Raw genomic sequence first — 24,776 nt, 5'->3', positions numbered from 1 at the left:
CTGCAGATAAATAAGTCATTTGAAGCCTAGAGAAGTGAAGTGTTCAGTGTCCCTGAGATAATAGCCAAGCCAGGTCCCAGATCTCCGTTTGTGTTCTCTCCAATGTGACCTTCACTCTAGTTCTGCTGAACAGACTGAGCCTTGAATAGAGAAAGAGCCTCATCTCCATCCCCACTTGTCCCAAACTCTGGTGAGCAGAAAATAAAGAGTGGTTTAACCATGCTGCTCTGCCTGACACAGAAGTTCCCTTCACTAAAACAGAATTCCTAAAACCTGTGCAATTTACACAATTTACCAAGCACACTGTGGAAAAGGAAATTGTAATTCATAAATGTTTTAAGAGAATGCTTTACATAGGGACTGTTTTTCCATTTAACATGTATTTTGTTATAGAAGTAGCTCACTCTATACTCACAAGGTACATAGGTTCAAGACAGAGAGCTCCAAATTTCCAAAACAAATGACGACGTAGCTTATGTTTTTGGTGACTCAATGGGACCAGATACCAAGACAGACAAGATACCAAGTGACAAGATACCAAGACAGAAAGAAGCAAACAAGTATTTTAAGGACCAAAACAACTACCTGTTTTTAGAGCTAGAACTTAGATATCATTTAGCTCAAAACTCTCATTTTATAAGTGAAAAAAACTGAGATGGAAGATTTCAAATGACTTATTTCAGGTCACACAACTAGTAAGTAAAAGAATTAGGTCTTAGAGGCAGGATTTCTGTGTCCAGGTTTGACGCTTTTTGTTACTCGAGAAACCACAATAAGATGGATGTCTACAAACCAGAAAAGGAAAGAAATGGACAATTATCCTGCATATATCATCATTATTTTAAAATGTCTGTTATTTTTAATTTGAGCTACATTTTGGCCTAAAACGTTTTATGGTTTTGTTTGTAATCACATGGAATACAGATGAAAGAAAATAAATTATGTTTCAGGAGCTATGTTAAAGATCAGGGAATAAATCCACTTTATTGCCTGAATTTTGTAAACTTGTCTGGTCCTCAGATAATCTTCTACAGATAAATGCCACCCTACTGCTGATAAGAGCAAGAGGTAAATAACACTGCACATTTTAAATGTCATGTACTTTGAATTTTACACTGTGCTCTTATAAATGAACCCATAAGAGAAAAAGAAAATGCTAAGTAAATACGGTGATAAGGCTTACATTCTTGTGCTGCTGGTCTTGTTGATGATCACAGATTTTCCTGTTTGATCCACGTTGTGATCCAACCCAAAGTAAGCTGCCACTCGATGGACAAGCATCCTCTGATACGATGACATCTGAGGGAACTTTTTATAATGATTACTGAAAGTACAAAAACAAACAAACAAACAAACAAACCAAAACCCAAACTGTAGAATCAGCATGTTTGTTTCTGGACTGATGGACATATTACAGCTACACACACAATATCATTTCTCTTTCATTCAAACCACTAAGCCCATTTCATCTCTTAATGTTCTCATTTACAGAGAAATCTTCCACTTACAGATTTATCCAGTAAGCTACAAGAAATATCTTTGTTTTGTAGTTGCATATTACTCTCACCAAAGAGAACTTAATGTCTTTTGGAAAGTATTTTATTTTAGTCCATGATACCTTACCAACAGAGCCAGGCCCAGGACAAATGATATGACATAATATGTGACTGCAGATGCCTGTCTGGAGATGCGTCATTACACGGTTTACACTGAAAGCAGCGCAATTATTTCCAGGCATAACTGACTGCAGCCAGCTGGAGCCCATTAAAAAACTATAATAAAAATGAAAAGGGTCGCTTCTTGTTACAGCTACTCTATGCTAATCAGTAGCCCCCTGTTTATAGCCATTTTGTCAGGAATTTAACAAGCAGAAGCACACATGGTCCAAACAACAATTCTCATTAGTATATAGCTCCTAAATCCAATCGAATCTTCATTTAACAATTCAGTAAACGTATTAAACAATGTTTCATCTATCCCTAAATCTTTCCAGCATGACTAATTAAACCCAGATACCAATCTAAGACGTATCATATAAATGAACCAGCATTGCAATTTCACATACTTGTTGTCACCAATGAAATCAATAATTTCCTGTTCCATTTTCAAGAGTATCATCCTGTCCCTGCAAAATAAATGTTAAAATGTAAAGGTTTTATGGACTTCCCATTCCCAAAGACCTAAAAAGTCCATTTGGATGTATGGAAAAGATGGTTTTCATGTATGTGACCACAAACCTGCACCTAACTCTTCTCTGGAATATGCTGTCCAATACATATGGTTTGATTCTACATAAAATTGTTTCTTATCTCATTTGTTAAGAATTTTATAATATTGAAACTTTTGTAGTTTTAATGTTAATTAGGATCTGCAAGGCATTAGGCCCATAAAACACATCAAGTAAATTGTATATTTTAAATTAATAGGAAACTAGAACAAAGCAAAGCCCAATTAGATGGTTCTATAACTGCATATAATGCATAATTGGTTTATTTGATACTGATTTTTTTTCTCCTTTACCAGTATCTCTTTGTGATTAGCAAAACAGAATTTGTTAACTATAATTTATTCACTGGGTAACTACCGAGGAATCAAGACTATCTATAAACACTAAACATACAAACTATTAACAGAAATGAGAAAATACAAGAGATAATTTAAGACATCTGTACTTTACAACTCCCTACTTAGAGTGTTCGGATTAATGACTTTGATTGTAATATTCCACTTTACTCTTCTAAAAATAAGAGGTGTATTTAATAATTTACCTGGAATTATTCTTTAATGTGTTAATCAGAAACTCATGTAAGTCTATGCCTGTAGAATCCGTATATTCTTGGCTGCAATCTGAAACAAATAGCAGGATGGAGTTGTCAGGAATGATGGTGGGGAAGTGGGATAGAAAAGGTTTTCCTAACCTTTCCCATTTCCCTCCTGCTCAGGTAAATTTTAAGTGAAGCTATTGGTATGAAAGATAACATATTTCAAAACTAGCAATCTGACAGTATAATATCAGAATGAAAATCAGATTCAGGGATTGGGAACACCCAATAGATCCTGAGTGTGAAAAGATCCAACTGTCATAAGAGGGGAAGTGGGCACAGTCTGGGTGGGTGGTGGGTGGAGTCAAATATCACATGTTCATTCTGTATTTTAAATCAGCAAGGGCACGACCTCCACGTGTCAAGTACTCTCAACAAACAGAGAGAGCTCTTAAGAGTTTGAGATCCCAGGGAAACCTTTTTCTCTTAAAGCAGAGGAGTCAAAAAAAAAAATCAAAATTCTGTTCTAAGACTATCTAAATATTAATCAATACAAAACATAGGAGGACACTAAATATTCCCAAATCTTTCAAATCTTCTGATGCTGGTTAAAGCTTAATTTCTAAAACCATTTTAGGAACCGGTATTTCTTTATTCTTGTATACACATTGGGTTTTAGATATTCAGCAGCAAAGACAATTATTATAAGCAGATATGTGGTTATAGAGCATATTAGAACTAATTATCATTCCTCAGCTGATTGGATGCCCTAGTCTTTTTCAGTTATTGAAGAAAAAAAAAGTCTACTGCAAAGCAATTTATTCATGGCATTCTTCATTTCAACTTAACTTAGTTTTGTTTTCTTTTTCTTTTAGTTTTGTACAATTATATGTATGGCAACAATTTGAAAAATCTGGATTTTAGGTTTGCAGTTTTAGAAGCAATGACTTTTTTTGGGAAACGTCATTAAAGTAGAAGTCTGTATATTGTAAGTGAGATATGATGTGGCAGTATATGAGTTGCAGAGACCAAATTCATCTGTGCCAGGCAAACTGCTGTGTGTATTTCATTGACATTGACATATACATCTGTGGTTTGGGGATGACATCACTTATGGACTGAGAATTGCTAATCCACTGTCTTTTAATAATAAACATGAAAGTTATATAAAACTGGGGATAATTTCCCATCAATCCAAATTAATGGGACTAATAAACCTGAATCAAGAGCAGATTTATATTCACAGCTTTGTACACATTTATCTTTGAAAATAGGAGATTCAAATGAAAATCCAACAAAATATGTGATCCTAAAAATAATCTTTCTATCTACATAAATAATGACACCTTGAACAGGGGAAAAAATCAATTTCACATCTTTTACACACACACACACACACACACACACACAAACACAAAATTAGATGTGGTTTGGTGGAAGGTGAATATGTGTGTAAAATCTAGAATGTATTCTGCGACTCTGTTTGCCCAAATTGAGTAAGTTAAGGAAACATTTTCACATTCACCTTTTGATAACATTCTGATCTTGGGTTTTTCAGAGGATTTATCTTTGTTTTTATCCTTTTCTTTTTCTCTTTCAGAGTCATCTTTCCTAGATTTATCATCCTCTTGCAGGCTGGGAAAACTGGAAAGCTGTAAATGAATTGATTCCTGTTGGGGAAAAAATATAATAATTTAGGGCCAGATTTAATAATCTCTGTCTGGTTTCCATTTTGCATAGAGGTTATTAAGTACAGGAAAATGAAAGCCAGGTGCAGATTTTTTTTTTCTTAAATGGTAAAAAATTAAACCTGTCAGAAAAATAATTGCCCTTTAAGGTGAATTAAACTTCAGAAGTCAATGGGAGGTCATGAGAAACACCAGTATTAAAACTTTGCCTCATGAATATTAAATTTCAGCAAGTTACTTTCTAATAGATTTCAATTCTTATATTCTCTACAGGTTTATTTTTAAACACCAGGAAAAAATTCTTGATTGGTAAGCCTGCATGACAGCCACTGTCATGTCTCAAAAAAAGAGAGGCTTCTACATTTCTTTTCTATAATTCCTTATAGGAAGAAATTGGCACAAACACAAACAGACATATATTACGAATCACAGACATAAAGGCCCTAATAGTCAATTTACAATAAAAAGTCTATTTTAGAACTGTATCAACAATGATTTTTACTGCAAAGAAAAACCAAGCTATAAAATTACAGAAATCTTAGGTATAGATTATTATCATACGTTGTTTACAAATGCCATTAATAAACCATCATAATATATAGTTACAATAAGCATTGCCTTTTAGAAAAGGTAGACAGCAGAATTATATTGTCCGCCAATTATATACAAATATTTAATATTATTTTAATTTTAGTATCAGTTAATCATTTCCAAAATGTAAGATTCTCTTGAACTGATGATTAATATAAGATTGACCATTTATAGTATTGGGTCTGAATCCACTTTTATGTTTATTTATTTTGCACCGAAAATGAATCATTTTGTATTAACTCGTATATAAGCCATTTGGTTGAGAGCATGTTCACTGTTTTGAAGAAGAATGAGCCAAATTATGTTTTTTAGTTTTATGAAAAACCTATGCTATGATTAAAACTATGACAAATTAGCCAACATTAAGCCCACTTGTTCTTATGTAAGAGATCATTTGATGGGAAAGCTTTCTTTCACTAGTGACATTAAAATTTATAGTGTAGGGAAAAAAAATATTTCCAGTGACTAATAGTGTTTCTCACTGAAAACTGAACTAGTGTTCATCTACATGTGACTAAATTGATGCTTGTAAATCCCCAAATTATAGCCCACCTGGGATTCAAAACGGTTCTTGGTAAACCTGGCTAATCTGACAAGCATAAAATAAAAGTCCTCCAAAGCCAAGTTTCTTTTTGTGGGGGAGGGACTGCATTATGAATTGCTGGGTGAAATAAAAAGTCACCATGGTTGGAAAGACACATGATATACAGGATGAACTGAAACACGTTCTCATGATAAAGATTTAATCAAAGCAGATTTCCTGACTTTCACACGTTTATCTTTGAGACGAACATATACTAAATATGTAAAACGGACTGTAATTTGATTATAGGACCTTTTATCATTTGAATTGGGACAGAAATGTCTCAGTCTGCAAATGTTCAGGCAGATTTTAGGGCTATGATTTGCTTCTACTTGCTAAGGAAACAGCTGGAACATTTCTCGCTTAGAAGATAGGGCAAGGGGTGGGGAAGAATCAGTTCGACAGTGGATCAGGAGAAACAGAGTGCCAGGCCACGGAAGTGGTCTCATTGCTTCTTCAAAACTGATTGAACTATCTAGCGTCTGTAAGTTTGAATCTAAAATCAAAGAAACTTGGAAATGTAAATGCAAGAGCAGAGGCTATCATCTACAAAAAAATGGACAAACTCATGCCATGTGTTGACAAATACTATGCTTAGAAAAATGCCTATCTGTTCTATACATAAATACACATTATGGTGTTGAAATAACACACAAAAGTGCTATAGAGTTGGTAAAAAACAATCTGTTATTTTTTAATATTTTTATTGATATGCTCAATAATAAAATACAAGTGTTAATAAATACATTGGTACAGGATAAGTTTATATCCAACAACAGTAAAAGAATGATTCAAGTTGCAGTAATACACTGATAGGTAAAGAGTAAAACATTAGAAAAGCAAAACTCCTTTAACTGAAGGACAGACTGAACCATCAGCTATGGGTCTGAGATCAAGTAATACAGGTAGCAAAAGTTTTTCCCACACAGGAAAATGAAGGCAATTTTCCAAATACTGTGAATATACAAACATCGGGGAAGCAATACAATCCATACACTGTATACTTCTGCCAGTGTTTTCTGGGATTCAGATCTCACACTTTGTAAGTGCCAGTGGTACCTAATGAAGGCTGTGCATATAAACTTAAAGGTTTGCTTCTTTCTTCTCTAAAAGAGTAGCATGGCCACTTGCTTATGTGTATGTCTGGGTATTTTCTAGCAGCCCCCACTGCTCCCACCACCCCTCGGGCAGTCCAAAGAGAAGCTTGCAGCTCTAATTCTCTCCTACAAAGCTAGTCTTGGTTACTGAGCTTGGAACCAGCAGGAACAAAGCACCGTTTGCATCTTATTTCTCTGCACCAATTGGATGGAGAAACTAGACTTAGGTCCAGGAACGGGCACTATGATACAGACGATCTCTTAAAAAATTTCCTCCTGGTACTTTGTCAAATGGGATAAAAAGCAGATGACATCTATCAAGGCTGTCCTTCTCTGCCTGGCATTAGGAGTGGGGGAACAACTGGGGCAATCCTTCTCCCAGAGTCTGTCATTCTGCAGCGTTAACATAGGTCGTGTGCAGTACCTTATAAGCCATCCATCAACGTTGAATAATACCAGCCGTGATAGTCATGATTCCCCCTTTTCAATCTCCATTAAAAATAGAAGCACAAATAAAATGCTGAAGAAAAGCCACACAGTTCTCAGAACCCAAGGAAAATAAAGCTTGTGTATGAGATGTAGTGATGGCTACTGAAAGGTAGCCTGTCCATGCCTTACGACATGAGTGGCGTGTTAAGAAAATGAGGCTAGGAAAAAAAATACTCTCAGGACGAAACCTAGAAGGGGTTTATTTTTGGTCCTTTTAAAGAAAGTGCTCTCAATGCGCTCTGTATCCATGAGGAGAATTTGAAGTACAGAGAGAAAAGCAAAACAAGACCAAACAAAAATAATGATATCTTAATCAATTTTCCTTCCCCTGGGCTCAGATAAATCATTTTACTTTAGCCTTGACTGCTCTCAGCCTCTGATAAAATAAGGGAAATATCAACAGCAAGACTATTTTAATAAAAACTAATATGATGCCTAAAAGGCAAACAAAAATAAGGGTGATGTAAAGTTTCCCATTTTGTCACGAAAGGGTTTTGTTGGTATTTGAATTTTTAGAGCCTAATAGTCTTGCTGTAAGGAGCAAAAATAAGTGTAAGAATATACAGCAATATATTAACAATATTAACTTAAATTCACCATCTGCTGAGATTCATGTCTGAACAATTTTTCCAGTATTGAGAGTTCTCCACCCAAAGGCCATTAAAAGTGTTCCTCCAAAGCTCAATGCACATTTTTTCACTATTTCTAAAGTTTCATAAGAGCCAGGTTTGTGTTTCTTATAGGCAAATGCATTTTTGGGAGGGGAGAGGTAAGAATCTCCCGTAGGAAGGAGATGGGACACTTGGAACTATATTTGGTTCAGTCTTATCAAGAGAGAGCCTTTGAGGAAATTCAGCACTACCGGGCTTACTTTTTAAGTTTTAATCTAAATTCTTTTGAATTCCTTTCCATTTGCAGTTTTCAGAGGGTCTGGAAAAAAACAAACGTGACACTCTGTGACAAACTGTTACACTAGTTTCCAATGTCTTATAAACGGGATGAAGCCAGACAATGATTTCTTTCTTTCACTATTTCTTTCTCCCCCAAAACACTGTCTAATGCCAAATTCATACCCATGCACACAAAGGTGGACCCCGTTCATGCAAGTCATGATAGTAACGGGGGTGTACCTGATCCTGCAGACTTTCACCTCCAGGTCTGGCCGAGGATTCTTCACAGACAGCAAGGCTGCGAGTCAGTTTACCTTTTCCTGCTCCTGACTGGGAAGGGGGGGAAAAAGAGGGAAGGAAAAGAAAATAAAGAAAACAAACAGAAAGCCTTCTCGGGCCATCAAGTCATCTCCACCTTCACATGACATCCCCAATCAGATTTTAAAACTGAGTTTCAAGCCAGCCGCTCAGTGCTATCTACCTCGGTAGTGCAAACCATCAGACCCCTGTGTGGATGCGGACAAAGGTGAGGGGGGATGTGAACGGATGAATTTAAGAAACCCTTTCAGCACAGGGTGCTCATCGCATTGGAAACATATGAAGGATGAATTGCTGTCATTTCATGAAAATATCAGAAGAAAAAGATGACCCCAAAATAAATAAATAAATAACGTCTACTAAAACTAAGTTTGGGAGGGATTGGACTAAGATGCTTTAAAAAGGGCAAGATTGTGTTCCAAACACCAGCAGCTGTGTGCTTCAAAGCAGAAATCAACTGGAGAGACTAAAGCATTCACTCCAAATTTTGTTTAAAATGAAAACAACACAAGCAGCCAGGTGTTTTGTAAAGCACTGTCAAATCTGTACATGTGAAAATGGGATCGAATATATACACGTGCAGCTATGCGGACCCTACATGCGCCAATGACAAAGCATACAGAGCGAGAAAGGAAGATAGATGTGATGTGAACACAGCCCCATTAACAGCAGACAGCACCAAGACAGCCAAAGTCCATCACAACATTTACATACAACCATCTGAATTGTTGGTACATCCTATAACTCAGATGGGAAATACGGAATCGATATCTGTGATATCAGGCCTACAAAGAATATCAGGAACCCTACCTTTGACTTTCTTCTCTCTTGATTCTGAGCTGCCAGCCGCCTCTGTGTGTTAGGAATAAAATAAAGAAAATAAAACAAACAAACAAACAAAAAACAACAACAAATAGTACATGAACAACCAGAGAGAGAGATACAGAAAGTAAAATGTGTCACTATAATCAAGAAATCAACAGTAACAGCAATGTGCATTACTGTGAGGGAAAGCATTCTTTCCCTCACTCCCCCAAACTTTTGATCATTTATTTAACTTTTAGCTCTCTCTCTCCTTATAGCAGCTATTGGAGAGGGGAAAAGCAGACCTTGATGGCTTTGGGCCATTATGTGGTTATCTGCTCTTGCTCACTGGTATGTAAAAAGAGTTAACACTTTTGTAGTTTCATTCAAAGAAAATCCATACAGGCTATTTGCAAAAACGGTTTGTTTTCCCTCTGCAAAATCTCTTTCTCTCATAACTCATGGTGTATTTAATAATGTCACTTTTTCAGTATGGTCAGTCATTTCCAATGTCCCACCTTCCCACTTTTGTGTTTCTCTCTCTCTCTCTCTCTCTCTCTCTCTCTCTCTCTCTCTCTCTCTCTCTCTCTCTCTCTCTCTCTCAATTGTAGGGCTTAGGCCTGTTTGTTAACAAAATTTGAACCTTAGACTGTCCATGAAGATAAAGAGAGCTCACGTCTTGGATTTTTCTTAGTCCGGCATGAACTGGGTCTTCATTTTTCTATAGAGTAGCAAACCCGTTTTTAAAATTCCGCTAGCCTAAAGCTGCCTCGGAAGAAGCCCTCCACAAACTCCTTGAGGTGGTCTAGAAATTAGTATGGGGTGAAGTACTAATACTGGAAATTAGATGCTGTGTGCAAATTCAGTCATTAAATACATCCTTTGGATATTTTTCATTTCAAAGGACATTTTCGAGGATGGTTTGTCAAAAAAAGTGAGTAATAACAGGGAAAGGAGAGGATTAACTTTATGGGTTTCCTATTCATTTTACTAGTCAAACTCTCTTTAAAAAAAAACAAAACTAAACTAAAACGAACCTTCAAAGTAGTCTAAAAATGAACGGAACTGTACGCAACGGTATGAGAAACAGTCATTTTCCAGGCTCACCTGCAGTTCCAGCTTCTCCTCTTCATCCAGACTTTCCGATTTAACAATACCATTCTCTGGAGTGGCCCTTTCCTGCTCAGTCCCGCCTTCCTCCACTATCGCCTGATTCAGGTCCCCTTGCTCAGACATTCTCTCGGACGCAAATTAAAATAGCAACGTTGGATGCCCTACGAGTTTAAGATGTTAGAAAATAAAGTCAGTACCGACTGACGTATTTACTATTGTTCTTGAGATATTTCATTTCTCCCTTTATAGTCACATTCACATGAGCAGCTCAGGCATCTCTGCCAATTTTATACAACAGGAGAATAAAACAAGATCACATCAAGTACCCAAGGCAAACACAAGAGGCAGAGTCGGTGGCCCTAACCACACCCTCTCCACACACATACACACATACACTTGTGAATACATCTTGCCATCAAAATGGGTCAACAAATGTTAAACGGAGACACATAACTCCCACACATCTAACAGTCCCTGTGCCCGACTAAAATATAGAAAAAAAAAAAAAAAAGAAAAGCAAACGAGAGTCTTTTTCTAACTCTGGAACAGATGCCCCTCCACTTCTGAGTCGAGAGGCGGTATTGGTGTTCTGCAGCACCTCTCAGATGACTCAAAAATTATTTGCAAGTTTTAACTGTAGACATACTTTTCTGAGTATAAGGAATACAGTACATTCAACTAGGGGGCAAAAATCAATTTAGGAGATAGGAATTCAATTACAAATATGGGATCGAAATTTGGAAATAAACCTTTCAGGGCCAACATTTTCAGGCTGCAAACTGACAGCTAGTTTATTAAAAGTACAAGGCCTCTTCCCAGTTCCTGTCAGTTCCTGGCGCTGCCCAGGTCCTGCAGAAGGAAAAGTCTGGCAGGCAGCTCTAATGAAGCTATCCCAACTGAACTCGGCTACTCCACAGACACTAGAAGTGGCTTTTCCAGGATAAAGCCTGTTATTTATTTATATCTCCCCCTACTGCCATAAAGCTCCTGATGGGTCCCCTTTTGATGTGCTGTCAAATGAGGCCCATGAATAATTTAGCATTTACTTTCTCCTCCATATTTTTAAGATGTGAGAAACAAAAATAAATAAGGAGGAAAGAAAGAAAAAGAGAGGAAAAAAAGAAAGAAAAAAGAAAGGAGTAAAGAAGAAAGAAAAGAAAGAAAGAGAATGAAAGAAAAAAGAGAGAAAAAGAAACACATTGTAGGCTAGAAAGTCAGTTTTTTTCCACAAAAATTCCCAAGCAATGATGGTTCTGTTTCTGTTCCCATTCCTTACAGTGATAATTCGTATTGGATAAATCACTATGTTGACCGCTGTTTCTTTGGGAATGTTTAATTACCATTTACTAATTCAGTAACTTTACTTCCAACTGGATATAGGAAATATGAGAAAAACCTAAAACACAGCAGTTTATCTTGCAAATTTGCTAAGATCTACCGTGACAGAACACATGGTGTCTAATGATATATTTAAAAAACGCAGGATCCTTTGGCAAAGGATTGTGGGAATGTAAACGAAAAGTTTTCTTAAAGGGTGGTGGTTTGAGTCTGTGAGTGACCAGGGACCAAGGCTTTTAGGTTTAGGGGGGTTGCAGGCTATTCCATCCAGTGCATTCTGACAGATTTCTCTTCTTTCAGTGACACTGCCTATGGGTGTCCATAACAAAAGAAAAAGTTCAGTTTCCCGATGGCAAACAGCTTGTTTCTCAATGTAGGGTAGGGGGTTGAGATGGGACTGCTGTTGCCTTAACTTGTTTGCAGAGCATTTCAATAACACACAGATTTAAAATGGAATGAACAAATTGAGTTCAATTTTACAAACTATAAGCCAGTTGAGTCCCTGATACAGACCCTGTCTGTTTGGGTTACACTTAATGAAATGTCCTATGCAAACAGGCACATTTATATAATAAGAAAGAGATACAGACGAAATGACAGCCAGACAGTGAGACTTTTACCTTTGGTGCAGAATTCCTGCTGTAGGTCTTGGCCACTTACTAGCGGCTTCTGTCGTTCTACACGGGGAAAATCCACACAAGTGATCAGAGACAACTGGAGTCCCATGTCCCCATTAACAGTTCGGAATGCCCATGTCCATGCGATTCCCTTACATAGTTTGACACATCGTCAACCTGAAAAAAAGACGAAAAGTCAACAATAATAATTGCAACAATCATGGTAGGGTGAAGGACGAAAGAAATAAGACCGGATTTCTAAAACTAATGACCAGCTTCCAGCAAAATCACGTTCACAGCTTGATCCAGCTCCACCTGTCTCAAGCTGCCTGCTTCTTCTCTAATGAAGGCTACAGCCGGCTGTTCAAGTCAGAACGGCACCCACGCAAGAAGCTAAAATTAACAATTGCATTATGCACCGAAGATTACTCACTTCAATTTTAACCTTTTTTAGAGAAATCTCGCACTTTACATTACAAAAAAAAAAACAAGCTTGTGTGTTTGCCTCAATGAGAATCCAGATCACCTATGAGCAAATATCTTGCCTCCTTTTTAAACCAAAGCCTTTGTCTTAATTATAGATACATATAATAATACAATATACCTTAATGCTGTTTCCGTGATTCCTTTCTTTATGAAAGTTATCTTAGTGAAACGTATTTAAATATTTTGATTTAATGAAGCATTATCTACAAAAGTAAAAAACAACAAAAAAAAACACAAAAACAAAACAAAAAAGGACAAGAAAGAAAATGTTTACAGTGGCATGGCTGAGAGAGCTCTTTCCTCTCCACTTACAGTTTGGGAAGAAGCATTCCTAATATTCTTGTGGCACAGTGAGCGCAGTCTATCTAGACCCCCTCCCTCCCCATGAGGACTGCCACCAGCTGGGCATTATGTTTGACAGCGAAGACACGCTGTCAGAGGGATTCAGCAGATTTGCAAACTTTGAGCCTGTTGAAAACAATCCACGCTACAATGTGCACTTTTCTTTTCTCACAACTCCTACAGGAGCAGAGGCAAAGACAGCTTGAATGTAAACATAGAGACCGATCCCTAATACCATTTGCCAAAACCAAGCTGTATCTTTCTCCTTTCGCTGCAATTCCAACCCTGTTGCACACCTGCTACATCCAACAGCATGCATACCTCATCCATCATATATATTCATCTTTGCAAACACTGACTGCATCTCACTTATTTAGTCTGAAGTTTAGAAACCCTCTCTGCTTCCCACTCACAGCCCCCCTCCCAAGATTAAATGAGCACAGCTGGTTCGTCATCGGATTTTACTGCAGCTATATTAACAACATATTGGATTACAACACCATTTGTTGTGCAAGGGAAAAACGACTTTTGAAAATGCAATCACTTATGCAATCAATAATTTCTAGCTTTATTCATGTTTTATTATAACAGATAATTTGGCTTTAGCATATGTTTCTTTTGTTGCTAGAAATGATGTAGCTATCGAGAGAAAAGCAAACAGGCATTTAGGACAAATAAATGAATCACTAATCCACCGTAATTTAAATTTTTCAATTTTGACCAGTTTCACCACGGCTACTATGACGAACACTCAATAATAAATAAAAGTCAACACGTCTTAAAATTACAATCTGTTTAAATAACCAGCCATTATCTAACATGTCTTAGAATAGGCACTAATAAAGGCACTAGTAATTACCAAATGCTTTTTGGATTCTGTTTTCCTTTTTCCCAAAGAAAATGAAGTTGTCAACCATCATCACAACCTTTTTGTCTCCTTTTTCTGATATTCATCTTTGTACACTGGTCTTTAATCCAAAAGGTGAATGGCAATGCAGTTTTCAAATCTAAACCTGGTCGCATTATTCCAGCCCCGGTAGGTGGGTGCAAGATGTAATTCTCTCCATGAAGAAAGAGAAAAAACAAACTGATATCCAGTTAACCAACTCAAAGCGTGAACAGTCTGAATATAATGTGTGCACGTAATTACCAGGACACGTTTTGAAATAGCACTGAGCTCTAAAGCCAGCGAGGTATTATTCTTGCATGCCTGAATCATAAAGTCATCATCTACCAAGATAAAAGTGAATATGGGCATATGGGAATGAGCAGAGAGGAACATATGGATCACAAATATTTTTGTAACTGATTAAAATTGTTCTCTTTGCTAAGAAAGCCGTGCCAGGAAATCAACCCTACTCCAGCTTTCTGTTCACCAAACTAACCTGACTCTTCCAATTCCATTTATTCTTAATCTATTCCAATTTCTCCTATTTTCACAAAGAAGCAAAACTATGTTTAACTAGTACCTTTTATCCAACCTTTAGTTAATAGATATTCTGGCCAAGTTTCAATTGCTATAGTTGGAGGGGTGGAGGGAGAAAGAGGAGAATCTATACAGATGTACAAAATAAAAGTTACTGCAGTTCTTTCAGTGAAAATACTTTAGCCATAATACAGGATAGTAGTTAGCAAAGGCAGTTAATTGCTTGCAAAACAAGCTATAGGAAATTGATGAACAGTGCTGTCAGCAATTTACAATAAGGAAAATAATTATCATTTCACCTTATATTTTTGTTGTTTCTTATTTCTTCAGCTTAGAGTTGCAAATAGTAGCAATTATGGGATTTCAGGGATGAGAAAGAGGAAGAGAGAAGAAAGGCACAATGCAAAATACTAAATACTCTGTTTTTCATCAGCACCAACAAAGTACGCGTGTCCTAATTGTGTGTGTGTGTGTGTGTGTGTGTGTGTGTTACAGATATTAATCACTGCGCTATCATGTGGAGAAAGAAAATCAGTACTTGATTCAAATTCCAGCAGTGATTTAGTTCTCAAGGGCTAGTTAAAATGGGAAATGAAAGTTGAAATCTACCAGCAAGTTGGGCGGGTCACTTTATTACTCACTTTCTTCATAATCTTTTTACTGAAAATTAACACAGGATGACTAACATTATCCCAAATCCGGATAGGTACTTGATGGAGAAACAACACAATTAAGAATACTTATTTGAATGACTAAAATGTTTCTCCCATATGTACTGTTCCTTTTTTTAAAAAAAAAAATTTTATCACAGTGCTGCAAATGCAAGCCATTCACAAATTGTGGTGATATTAGTGATTTTTCATTTGCTGCATATGGTATTTAAAAGCTGCAACGCTTTATAAACCCAAGGCATATCCTATTCTCAACACAGTTATCCTGTTAAAGTTTTAAAAAATACTATGAATATGTAAGATTAAATTAAAAGAGTAAAAATAAGAAAATTAGTGGAATGTAATCTTTTCAGAAATGTGAGCAACCATAGCATGAACAGAATGTACAGTCTAATATCTTCAGCAAGTTTGAAAATTACCCCAGGTGACACAAAAACATCAATAAGAAATTTTCACACAAATTTATTTTCCCAAAGGAAATGTGCTTCTTCAATACATGTACAAGAAACACTCAACCAGGAGCTCTACCTTTTAATTAAATTCTTTTTGGTCAACCCAATGCATAGGCATTCTGGAAGATTCTTGAGTCACCCAGGCAAATGCCAAAATTACCAGACAACTGTGGTGAAGGAAGCACCCAGCAGGATATTTAAGAAAAGGAATTTTCATATTAGGGTTTTAGGGGATAGAAATATTTTACATGAATATTTTTATTTGAGCTTTAAAAGCTAAGCAATTTATAAACATATAGTAGTTCATATGTAGAATATTAAGTTTTCTTTTCTAACCATTATAGTATACTGGACACAAACATAACCTACATCTGCATTTAGCAGAATCACAGTAATGGAAACAGCTGATGTCAAAACTTTGAGCATAAGAACAACCCCACAATAATCACGAGTGCCTTTAAAACAAAGACAGGTCTGATCTCAACAAAAACATCCAAAAGATAAAGGCCAATGTTTCAATTCCTGTAAAAAGTCTTTATGGAACCTCTACTATTTTCAAGGATATTCTACATTATGACGTGATATTCATGTCAACTAATACAATCTCTATAAAACCTATTTTCCCCCCTAAAATTAATAAAATAAAAGTTAAATACTTCTAATGGGTCCACATGAGAAATTTTTTTAAGAAAATGGATTAAAAAATGTTATCCTTACCATCCTCTTTTTTCATGAACTAAAAAATAAAGATGACTTTTGCTTTTATAATTCTTCCGTGTTTTCTGTGTATCTCAAAGACAGGAATATATAAACTTGGGAGAGGTATGTAATGCACTGGATCCTAGATAAATATTTGGATATCCCCATAGAATGAACCAATTGATGAAAGTAATAAAGTGAAATGTAGCTGGGGTTAGTATAAGATCTTATATTTGGGCTCCAAAACACAGAAAATGTTGTATCACTTTCAGCTCAGACAAAAGAAGACTTAGGAAGGACAGAATAGCTATTTCCAAATGCTTAAAGCATATTCAGGTAAAGAGAATTTGACCTTGCTTGGTATAGTTACAAAAGTTAGAATTAGGGGAAAAAGAGAACCTGCTTTTTTAAACATAGAACTACCATATGACCCAGTAATTCCACTCTAGATATATATCCAAAATAATTGAAAGCAGTCAAACAGATGTTTATACACCGATGTTTATAGCAGCATTATTCATAATGACCTAAGGTGAAAACAACCCAAGTGTCCATCAACAGATGAATGGATAAACAAAATATGGTATAAACATACAATGGAATATTATTAAGCCATTAAAAGGGAATGAAATTCTGATAGGTGTTATGACATGGATGGACTTTGAAAACATTATGTGTTTAGCAAAATAATCCAAAAACAGAAGAACAAATATTGTATGATTCCCTTAACATGAGACAGGTAAAACAGGCAAATTCATTAAGACAAAAAGTAAAATAGAGCTTAGCAGGAGCTGGAGGTAGAGAGGAAAGGAGTTATTGTTGAAATGGTACCGAGTTGTTGTTGAGGATGATGAAAAAGTTGTGCTTATAGATGTGGTTGGTGATGGTTACATAACATTGTGAATGTATTTAATGCCACTAAAGTCTACACTTGTGAATGCTAATATGATATCATATTATGTATATTTTACCACAACAAAAAAGAACCTAAAATAATCTTTTTTCTCCCTGAATATGATATAAATCAAGGGTAAACAAATTAATACACATACAAACAGATCAAAAGCAGAAAATGATAGTACTACTTTACAAAATTTCCCCTGGTAATACATTCATATAAAGACAAGTTCTGTGCCTGTAACCTGTCCAGGTTTGTACTTTCATAGGCACAAAACAAATGGGACCTTCAGTATACTCATCATCTTTTTAGTAGTCTTGTCTTTGGCCAAATAAGCTTTGCTATTTAACCATCCAATTTGGACACTGCAAGAATTAAAGAATTAGGATGTGATGGTCAGAGAACCTTACACTACACTTCTCCCCAAGTCAGGGCATGTATGACCAACATGTTCTCATCCACAAAACATAACAGACACCATTTCTAACTGAAAAAGACCACTGTCATTTTTAATGGCCAAAGCTTACTCTGGGTGTAGTCTTGCTGCACTATAAACATCAAGCTGTCAGTAACCTGGGTGAGAGAGCTGGATGTAACGGAGAAGCTGATTAGCAGCTTTGTCCCATCCCTAGCCCAGTTTTTGGAGTAGTTTTTTCATTGCAGGTAAGGAGAATCTGCAATGAAATCAGTGCCACAGAGCACAGGGCCCATGGCTCTGCTACCATGTTACAAAATAATCCAAATAATCTGAGAAAACATTGAAGATCATTTTGGTTTGACTGTGTGTCCACTGTGAATAATTTCAGGATTTTTAAATAGCCTCAACTTTCATAACCCACGAAGGCTAATCACCACCTTCTCTTTTCTACCTCATTCTATCAAGAGTCTAGGCATGATTTATCCATACACAGAGTAGTGTCATCGAACTCCAAGCTGGTGCAAACTTAAAAATATATATATATATGTGCAAGTACCTAGAGAACTACAGCACTGCAAAGCACTAGAAATCAGCATGTCTAGCTGACATAAAGTCCAGTGACTTGTACAAGATCCACCGCCATAGAGTGACAGAAACCTTTTCATTTAGACTAGGGAATCAGAGCTATTTTTAATACACTATATTCCTCTACTGACTGTTCTAGTAGAAACCTAGACCAGGCTCACCTTACCTAAGTAAGTAATTCCCAAGATTTTGCAAGACAGCTCCACACATTGGTTTTCACTGGACTAGTATCTTCTGTCCTCTTTCAGGAGCCAGGAAATACTGCACAGACACTGCACAAATATACCTTCTGATGATGGTATGTGTGTTTCTTCTCTGATTTTATCTTTAAAATCAGATGGACACATTTGGTTTTCTAGACATTGTGCTTGGTCTTTCTCTTTGAAAATCCTGAAAGCCCATAAGCCATAATTATCAGGATGACCTAAAGTTATCTGCTAGCTATAAGTACAATTTCTTCCTTTTACTGTGAGAACTAATAGTACACATCTTTCCAGGGGTCACACAGGAAGTCACATTCCTAAAAGAGTCCCAGTAAAGTGTACACAGGGTTTGCAGAAAGGCATTGTAATTTTTTTCATGTGGAACAATTAGGATCTAAACTGATGCCAGAATACATGTAATATTTAGAAATGTGTGTCACCCTACTCTTCAAGCAAAATGCCAGGATCTCAAATGAGGAGTTCTCTTGTCATTTCAACTGTAACTAAAACAAATTTTCCAGGAACTTAAATAACACTGCTGGCATCTTGCTGATAATGACTCCATATAACTTTCTAAAACAAAAATGTTCTGAAAGAGTTAGATATTCCAGAAACCCCACTGAATTACATACTTATTGTAAATATTCCCCTCCATATCACTGTATTCTGACCTCCTGTGACAAGCAACACTATTTTTAGGTATGGGAGGGATGATCAACTAAAATAATACTTTTGCTTGAGTATTATTAATCTCACTGATGCTACAACTTCTTCATTCTAAATTCAGTTCAATTCATTTCAAAGAACATTTTAAAAATTCCTCTTGATCTGGAAACCACAAATATAAGCCATTATTTATTTTCAATTATTGATATTGGAGACACCCTGTAATGGAATGAAGATTTATCACAACATGCATATTTTCAACTCTGATTTAAAGGATTAAAAATTATAAAAAACCATCATGAAGAGAAAAGGCATTTCAAAAAAGATTAATTCAGCATTTCTGACATGAACTCTTTCCTCCTTCATTCTTACAAGAAGTGGAAGAAACATCTGTCATTTCAAAAACAATGAAACTTAAACGTGATTCTGTTATAGGTGGTGAGTGGGAGCTAAATGCTTGAATTATTAAAACCTTTCTTGCAGAAGAGAAGAAAGGAAGAGACATTTAGATGAAATGAATAAAAGTGAAGATAAATTGATAAATTATTACTCTGTCAGGTTTTTGAAATGGTGAAAAAAAATTGTTTTTCCCATATGTAAATCAGGGAAATAAGCGGTTTCCATTGCTATGATGTCTTTGTTTTCCCTGATGTCAATGCTTCGTATTTGGTGCCATAGCATATGAATATTTCATGCCTTAATGTTGCTTTTTCAGAATTACTATTAGCAATCATTACTAAACCTAATCAAGAGGAATCAACATAGACATTTAAATGACCCACCCACAACCTCAACTCTGCTTCCCACCTGCCCCCCAACAGCAGAAGAATGAAAGGTTTTCCAGTGGAGCAAAGGAATTGAAGGGTGCCTCCTGAATATAAAAAGACAAGATGGGGTCTAAAGGGTCGATGACTACAGGAGGTGTGTTCCACTCCCAAAAGGGAGGGAGAGAGAGGTAGGAGAGAGAGATTTAGCAGAAATAGATGTACGCTGCCACCCCAAGTATATTACATGGAATTTCAAGAGGCACAGGTACAGAGGGAGTTTCTGGTTATGTTGGATATCTCTGGGGTATTAACATATCGATATTGCTATTTCTACAGCATTCAACAACCACACCAATCAATGTTTTTATTGAATATTTACTATGACATGAATGTTTTGGCCTGAGTGTTTTGCATAGATTATTACATTTTATCCTCATATCTACTGTGTCATTCATTACTAGCTCACAGCAGGAAAGACAGCAAGCAAGCTGCCTGCTTGTCCTATTTTTTAGTGTTAAGTCAGCTGGCTGTTGGCTCCTCTCATTACTGGCTCCCCCAGGTCTTGCAATGCAATGAGTCATTCTTTCACAAGGCATAAAATTTGAACCAAGTAGTAAAAATCACTCTCCTCTCACAATTACATAAACTACACAGTGATAGAGATGTTTGCCTATTTTGTATTCCTCTGTATTAATTCCAGTACCGAGAACAGTGCCTGACACACAGTAAGATTTCTTGATTCAGTGAATGAGAGGAGGCTCCATGTTCTAACTGGATTCTAATCGGTGATGGGTGGGTGACTTTACTGTGAATCCGCTTTTTCTACCTAAAAGCCAAGACATTTAATCACTTAGAGACTTATTAACCAATGTGGCAGCAGTTAAGAGAAAAGAACCTACCACTAAAAGGGAAAAACCATGACATGCTTCTGGATGTATGGGTCTCAAGAAGATTTTGGTCTGTGATAGTGGATCCATCCGTTCAGAGAGAGAGTCAAAGTTTACTTCTTGAGCATCTACTGTGTGGAACATTTTGTGGCCTTCTGGATTAGATATTAGAGAAAGGAAAGAGATGATGCTTGCCCCAGAGTAGTTACCAATCTAACTAGAGAGTTCAACAGACAAAGGGATTTCAAAACAAAGCAATCAGAAGACTGAAGCATATCTTAGAAACCATATACACCACAGCTCACCTAAGGTTTTCTTAATGTCTTCTGTTCTAAAAGGTTAATTTTGAAGGCAATCTGTAGGGAACTAGTAGATGTAATTAACAGAAAATGAGCAATGGGAAAGACATTTTCACTAAAGACAAGCAGAGTCCTGAACTCCTGAACTGAAGATACCTGTGTAGATGAATTTCTTCAGGCTGTTGGTAGTGTCTAAGCCTCAGTCTCAGTAGGTAATGGCATTGATTAAAAGCATGGTTTATCCTAATTAAACTGGCCAGACATCTAGACCTTTCTAACATTTTTAGGCTAAAACAAATATGTAGAATTAGAGCCTTTCATTCTTCCCAAACTCTCCTCTTTTTCGTTATTGCACAAAGTTTCTTACAAGTGCTCACTTTATCAGAGCCCTCACCTAAGTGTCATCTCGCCCCTCAGGATGAAATGCCACCCACTTCAGGTACAATGGTGTTCATATGTGTCCCTTCTTGAATGCAGGGGCTTCCGCCCATCATTTGTGTGTCCCCATTCTCTATACTGCTGAATGAGGGCTACACAAAATTTCATATCGACACCCCTGAAAAAGAAGTCATGAAAACGCAGAAGCCACTGTGCTGAGACCAAAGCATTTGCTGGAGAAGAACACACTGTTCAATAAATAATTCCTACTTCCCTCAGACTTCCTGACAGAAGATGAACTTGTAATGAAGGATGGATGAATTCGTTGGACATTGCCATGATTCTTTTTTTCCTATTGGGTAGCAATATCATGTTGGAATTGTTCTTCACACAATGAAATCTCTATAAAGCCTACTTAAAGAGTAGATATAGGAAAGAAAGCAATAACAAACCACTGCAGGATGTGTGTGAATGCACTGCAGGAAAAGGGTCTGAGCTCAGGACCCCAAGTGCTAACAAAAGGGGTGGTTGAAGTGCTTCATAGGATGCCCCCTTTCCTGGAAGAGGAAGAGACCTTACAGAGACACAGGTAGATAATTTACAGGTAGAATAAGAGTACAGGAAATGAAAGCGAATGTGCAAAACACTGTCTCAGCCCTTATTTCTAAGCCATCAAGAGCTTCTCTTGTGTTTGTATCCTGCTTTAAATATATGAGTTCTAAAGAAATGTTCCAGATGATAAATGTGGGCACCAGACTCCCAGGACAGAGGGCCCTTGGGCCAGTGTATCTCCGACTTCCGGTAGTGCTTATCACACAGCAGAAACAAATCCATAACCGTTTGCTGAAAGGAGAAATGGATACATTTCTGGGAGGGAAACAGTTTTAGCAACCTAACAGCACATTGGTGGAGTGGGATCTGTGTTTTGCAGTGTCCAGGGCTAAGCCAGAAGGTAATTTCCTCCTTAAGACATATGAATTGGTGTGTGTCTGACTGTGTTGGGCACTACTCCAGGTCTGGGCCATCTGTGCCAGTGCCGATTGGACCCCAGATGCCCCGCTTGGAAAGTAACCTGAAGGGAGCATGTGGTTGGTCATTTCAAAGAGAGGGACTGCAGTTTAAAGTTGGCCTGCCTGCTGCCATTCAGTGTCAGAATTGCAGTTGCATGACCGTTCTCTACCTGAAAATGCTGTCCAGGCACGATGACGTGCCTCCCACTTCCCTGTGCCAAGTCTGACTCACATAAAGCATGCTTTCTCTCTCTCTCTCTCTCTAAAACAAAACATTTTTGCTTGAAGGGACAGTTAAAGAGTTAGCTGCATTCAAGGCTAGTAGCTGCATTCATAACATATACCAAGCATTTTGCAGGTGAATGCCTTGATGGACTCTCTTACTTGGGTGCTCCCTGTTCTAACCTTCCAAGAAGACCTTTAATTCTGAGAAACCCCAGTTGAGGAACATGGGTGTTTGCTTTTTATAACCCTCTGTATTTTTAAATATCTAATCCATTTTGGTAATCTTTTTTTTTATTGTGGTAAAATATATATAATATAAAATTTGCCATTTTAACCATTTTTACGTATACAGTTTAGTGGCATTTACTATTTTCACAATATTGTGCAGCCATCACCACCATCTTGTTCCAGAACATTAAAAGTTTTATTTTATTTTATTTTTTAAAAATATTTTTATTAAAAATATAGCTAACATACAATATTATAATATGAGCTTCAGGGGTACACCATAATTGTGGAAGCTCTGTGAGTTATTAGAGCCTACTAGTTAACCTGGTGCTGAAGAAAGAGATAAAGCAGGCTCTCACACCATTCTATATGCAGGAACTGAAAGAAACTATTGATGAAATTCAGGAAACACAAGGTCAGTCTTGATTTAGGTGACGGGAAATATGGGCCTGGGGTTCCAGGGCTGAATAATGCCGTCACTGCTGAAGGGAAGGGAGTACTATGTTGTGTACAAGAATTTCCTGGGGATTCTTGATGGTGAAGTTGAAGATTTGGGGTCCGGTTATTTATTCATGGATTCTGTAATGCCTAAGCTAAGGGCCTAGAAGGGCCTGTTAGATTTGCACACGTGTGGAGTGATGAGAACAAAATAATGTTGAAGCATGCTTGCTTTTAAGAGACTTCAAAAAAAAAGAAAAAGAAAGAAAACTGCTGGTGTACCTCGAGCAAACTGACATTTTCAGAAGAAAGACATGAGGCTAACGCACCCACTTTGATGTCTCTAACGTAAAACCTTGCACTGAAAAATCAAATGGAATGTAGCAACCCTACAACAAAGCAGGACAACCTGATCCCTGGATGGGGGCTGGGCATCTGGCATTGCACCAAAGAATGGAAACGTAGGTCAATGCAGTTATTAAAAAAGTTTGCAGGAGTGTACATCCAGGCTAGAGATATGGAAATGGCCAGGCTGAAATTATCTGGGAAAGAATCAGATTTATGATTTGCTATATCCCAGAAATGAAATATCTGTCAATCTTATGTAATGCACAATAGTCAGCTTTTGAGCTGCTGCCTTATTTGTGATACTTTCAAGATTTTAAACATAGATAAGAAAGGAGAAGTCAGTAGTTGCATTCATAACATCTACCAAGACATGCTCAGAAGTGGAATCTTTTTTGTTGAATATGGACTCCTTAATAAAAAGTCCAAGGCCTAAACATGGGGGAAAATTATACAGTAAGAAAGAAATCATACTCAGAATGAAAGTTAGGAAGGAAGAAAGGAAGGGAGGGAGGGAAGGAGGGAGGAAGTGGCTAGCCAGCTCAACGGTCAAAAAATGAAAACCTGGCAAAATTAATATGTGAAAGTGGAACATGCAATATTTGGAAAAATTCAGGATGAAGTCTGCAACAGCATTTAATTTTCACAAATTGATGTAAACTAGAAAGACAAAAAGAGCCATTCACTCATTATTTTTAACATCTAAGCAGAGACAGAATTATTCATCATTACCAGTAAACAGTACGTTAGGAATAGCACTTCCCTGTATTTATTAAAGTTCGGTATATAGGAAAATGTGTTTGTCATTTCAAACAACTACACATTTTCACTGAGGAAAAAAAATAGAAGATATAAGGAAATTAAAGAACATGATAGCATCTTATTGCCTCTCTAAAGTCATGTACGTGAAGACTAGAAAAGTAATCTGAATTGATAAGTACCAAAGAATTCTAAGCATGTTAGCAGAAATGGCTACTTTTAGCCTCAGAAAGCATTGTTAGTACCATAGTGTAAATATTAAGAATATCTATCTATCTATCTATACATACATACATACATACAT

General features: G+C 36.8%; 1 protein-coding gene across 10 annotated transcripts in view; it reads right to left on the bottom strand.

Annotated features, from left to right (window-relative positions):
* The window catches only part of ARPP21 (cAMP regulated phosphoprotein 21), a 160,575-nt gene that overhangs the window by 96,767 nt on the left and 39,032 nt on the right, over positions 1–24,776 (bottom strand). For 7 of the 10 annotated variants that reach the window (XR_013994932.1, XM_081073334.1, XM_081073339.1 and 4 more), the window contains exons 2-9: positions 12,294–12,467; positions 10,330–10,496; positions 9,229–9,270; positions 8,341–8,430; positions 4,288–4,432; positions 2,769–2,847; positions 2,066–2,125; positions 1,184–1,324 (exon numbers count right to left, since the gene is read on the bottom strand). Coding sequence is in view for 9 of the 10 variants with exons in the window: in XM_081073334.1 (XP_080929460.1) it covers positions 1,184–1,324; positions 2,066–2,125; positions 2,769–2,847; positions 4,288–4,432; positions 8,341–8,430; positions 9,229–9,270; positions 10,330–10,458 (686 nt within the window). In the remaining variant the exon portion in view is untranslated. Of the gene's footprint in view, positions 1–1,183; positions 1,325–2,065; positions 2,126–2,768; positions 2,848–4,287; positions 4,433–6,293; positions 8,141–8,340; positions 8,431–9,228; positions 9,271–10,329; positions 10,497–12,293; positions 12,468–12,562; positions 12,652–24,776 lie in introns of those variants that run through there. The other 3 variants (XM_081073336.1, XM_081073340.1, XM_081073335.1) reach the window with 2 other exon arrangements.

The sequence above is a fragment of the Rhinolophus hipposideros genome (genome assembly GCF_964194185.1).
Source record: "Rhinolophus hipposideros genome assembly, chromosome: 14".
In the NCBI taxonomy this organism is placed as follows: domain Eukaryota; kingdom Metazoa; phylum Chordata; class Mammalia; order Chiroptera; family Rhinolophidae; genus Rhinolophus; species Rhinolophus hipposideros.
The sequence above is the reverse complement of the archived record's forward strand: the minus strand, read 5'-3'. Positions and strand labels throughout refer to the sequence as shown.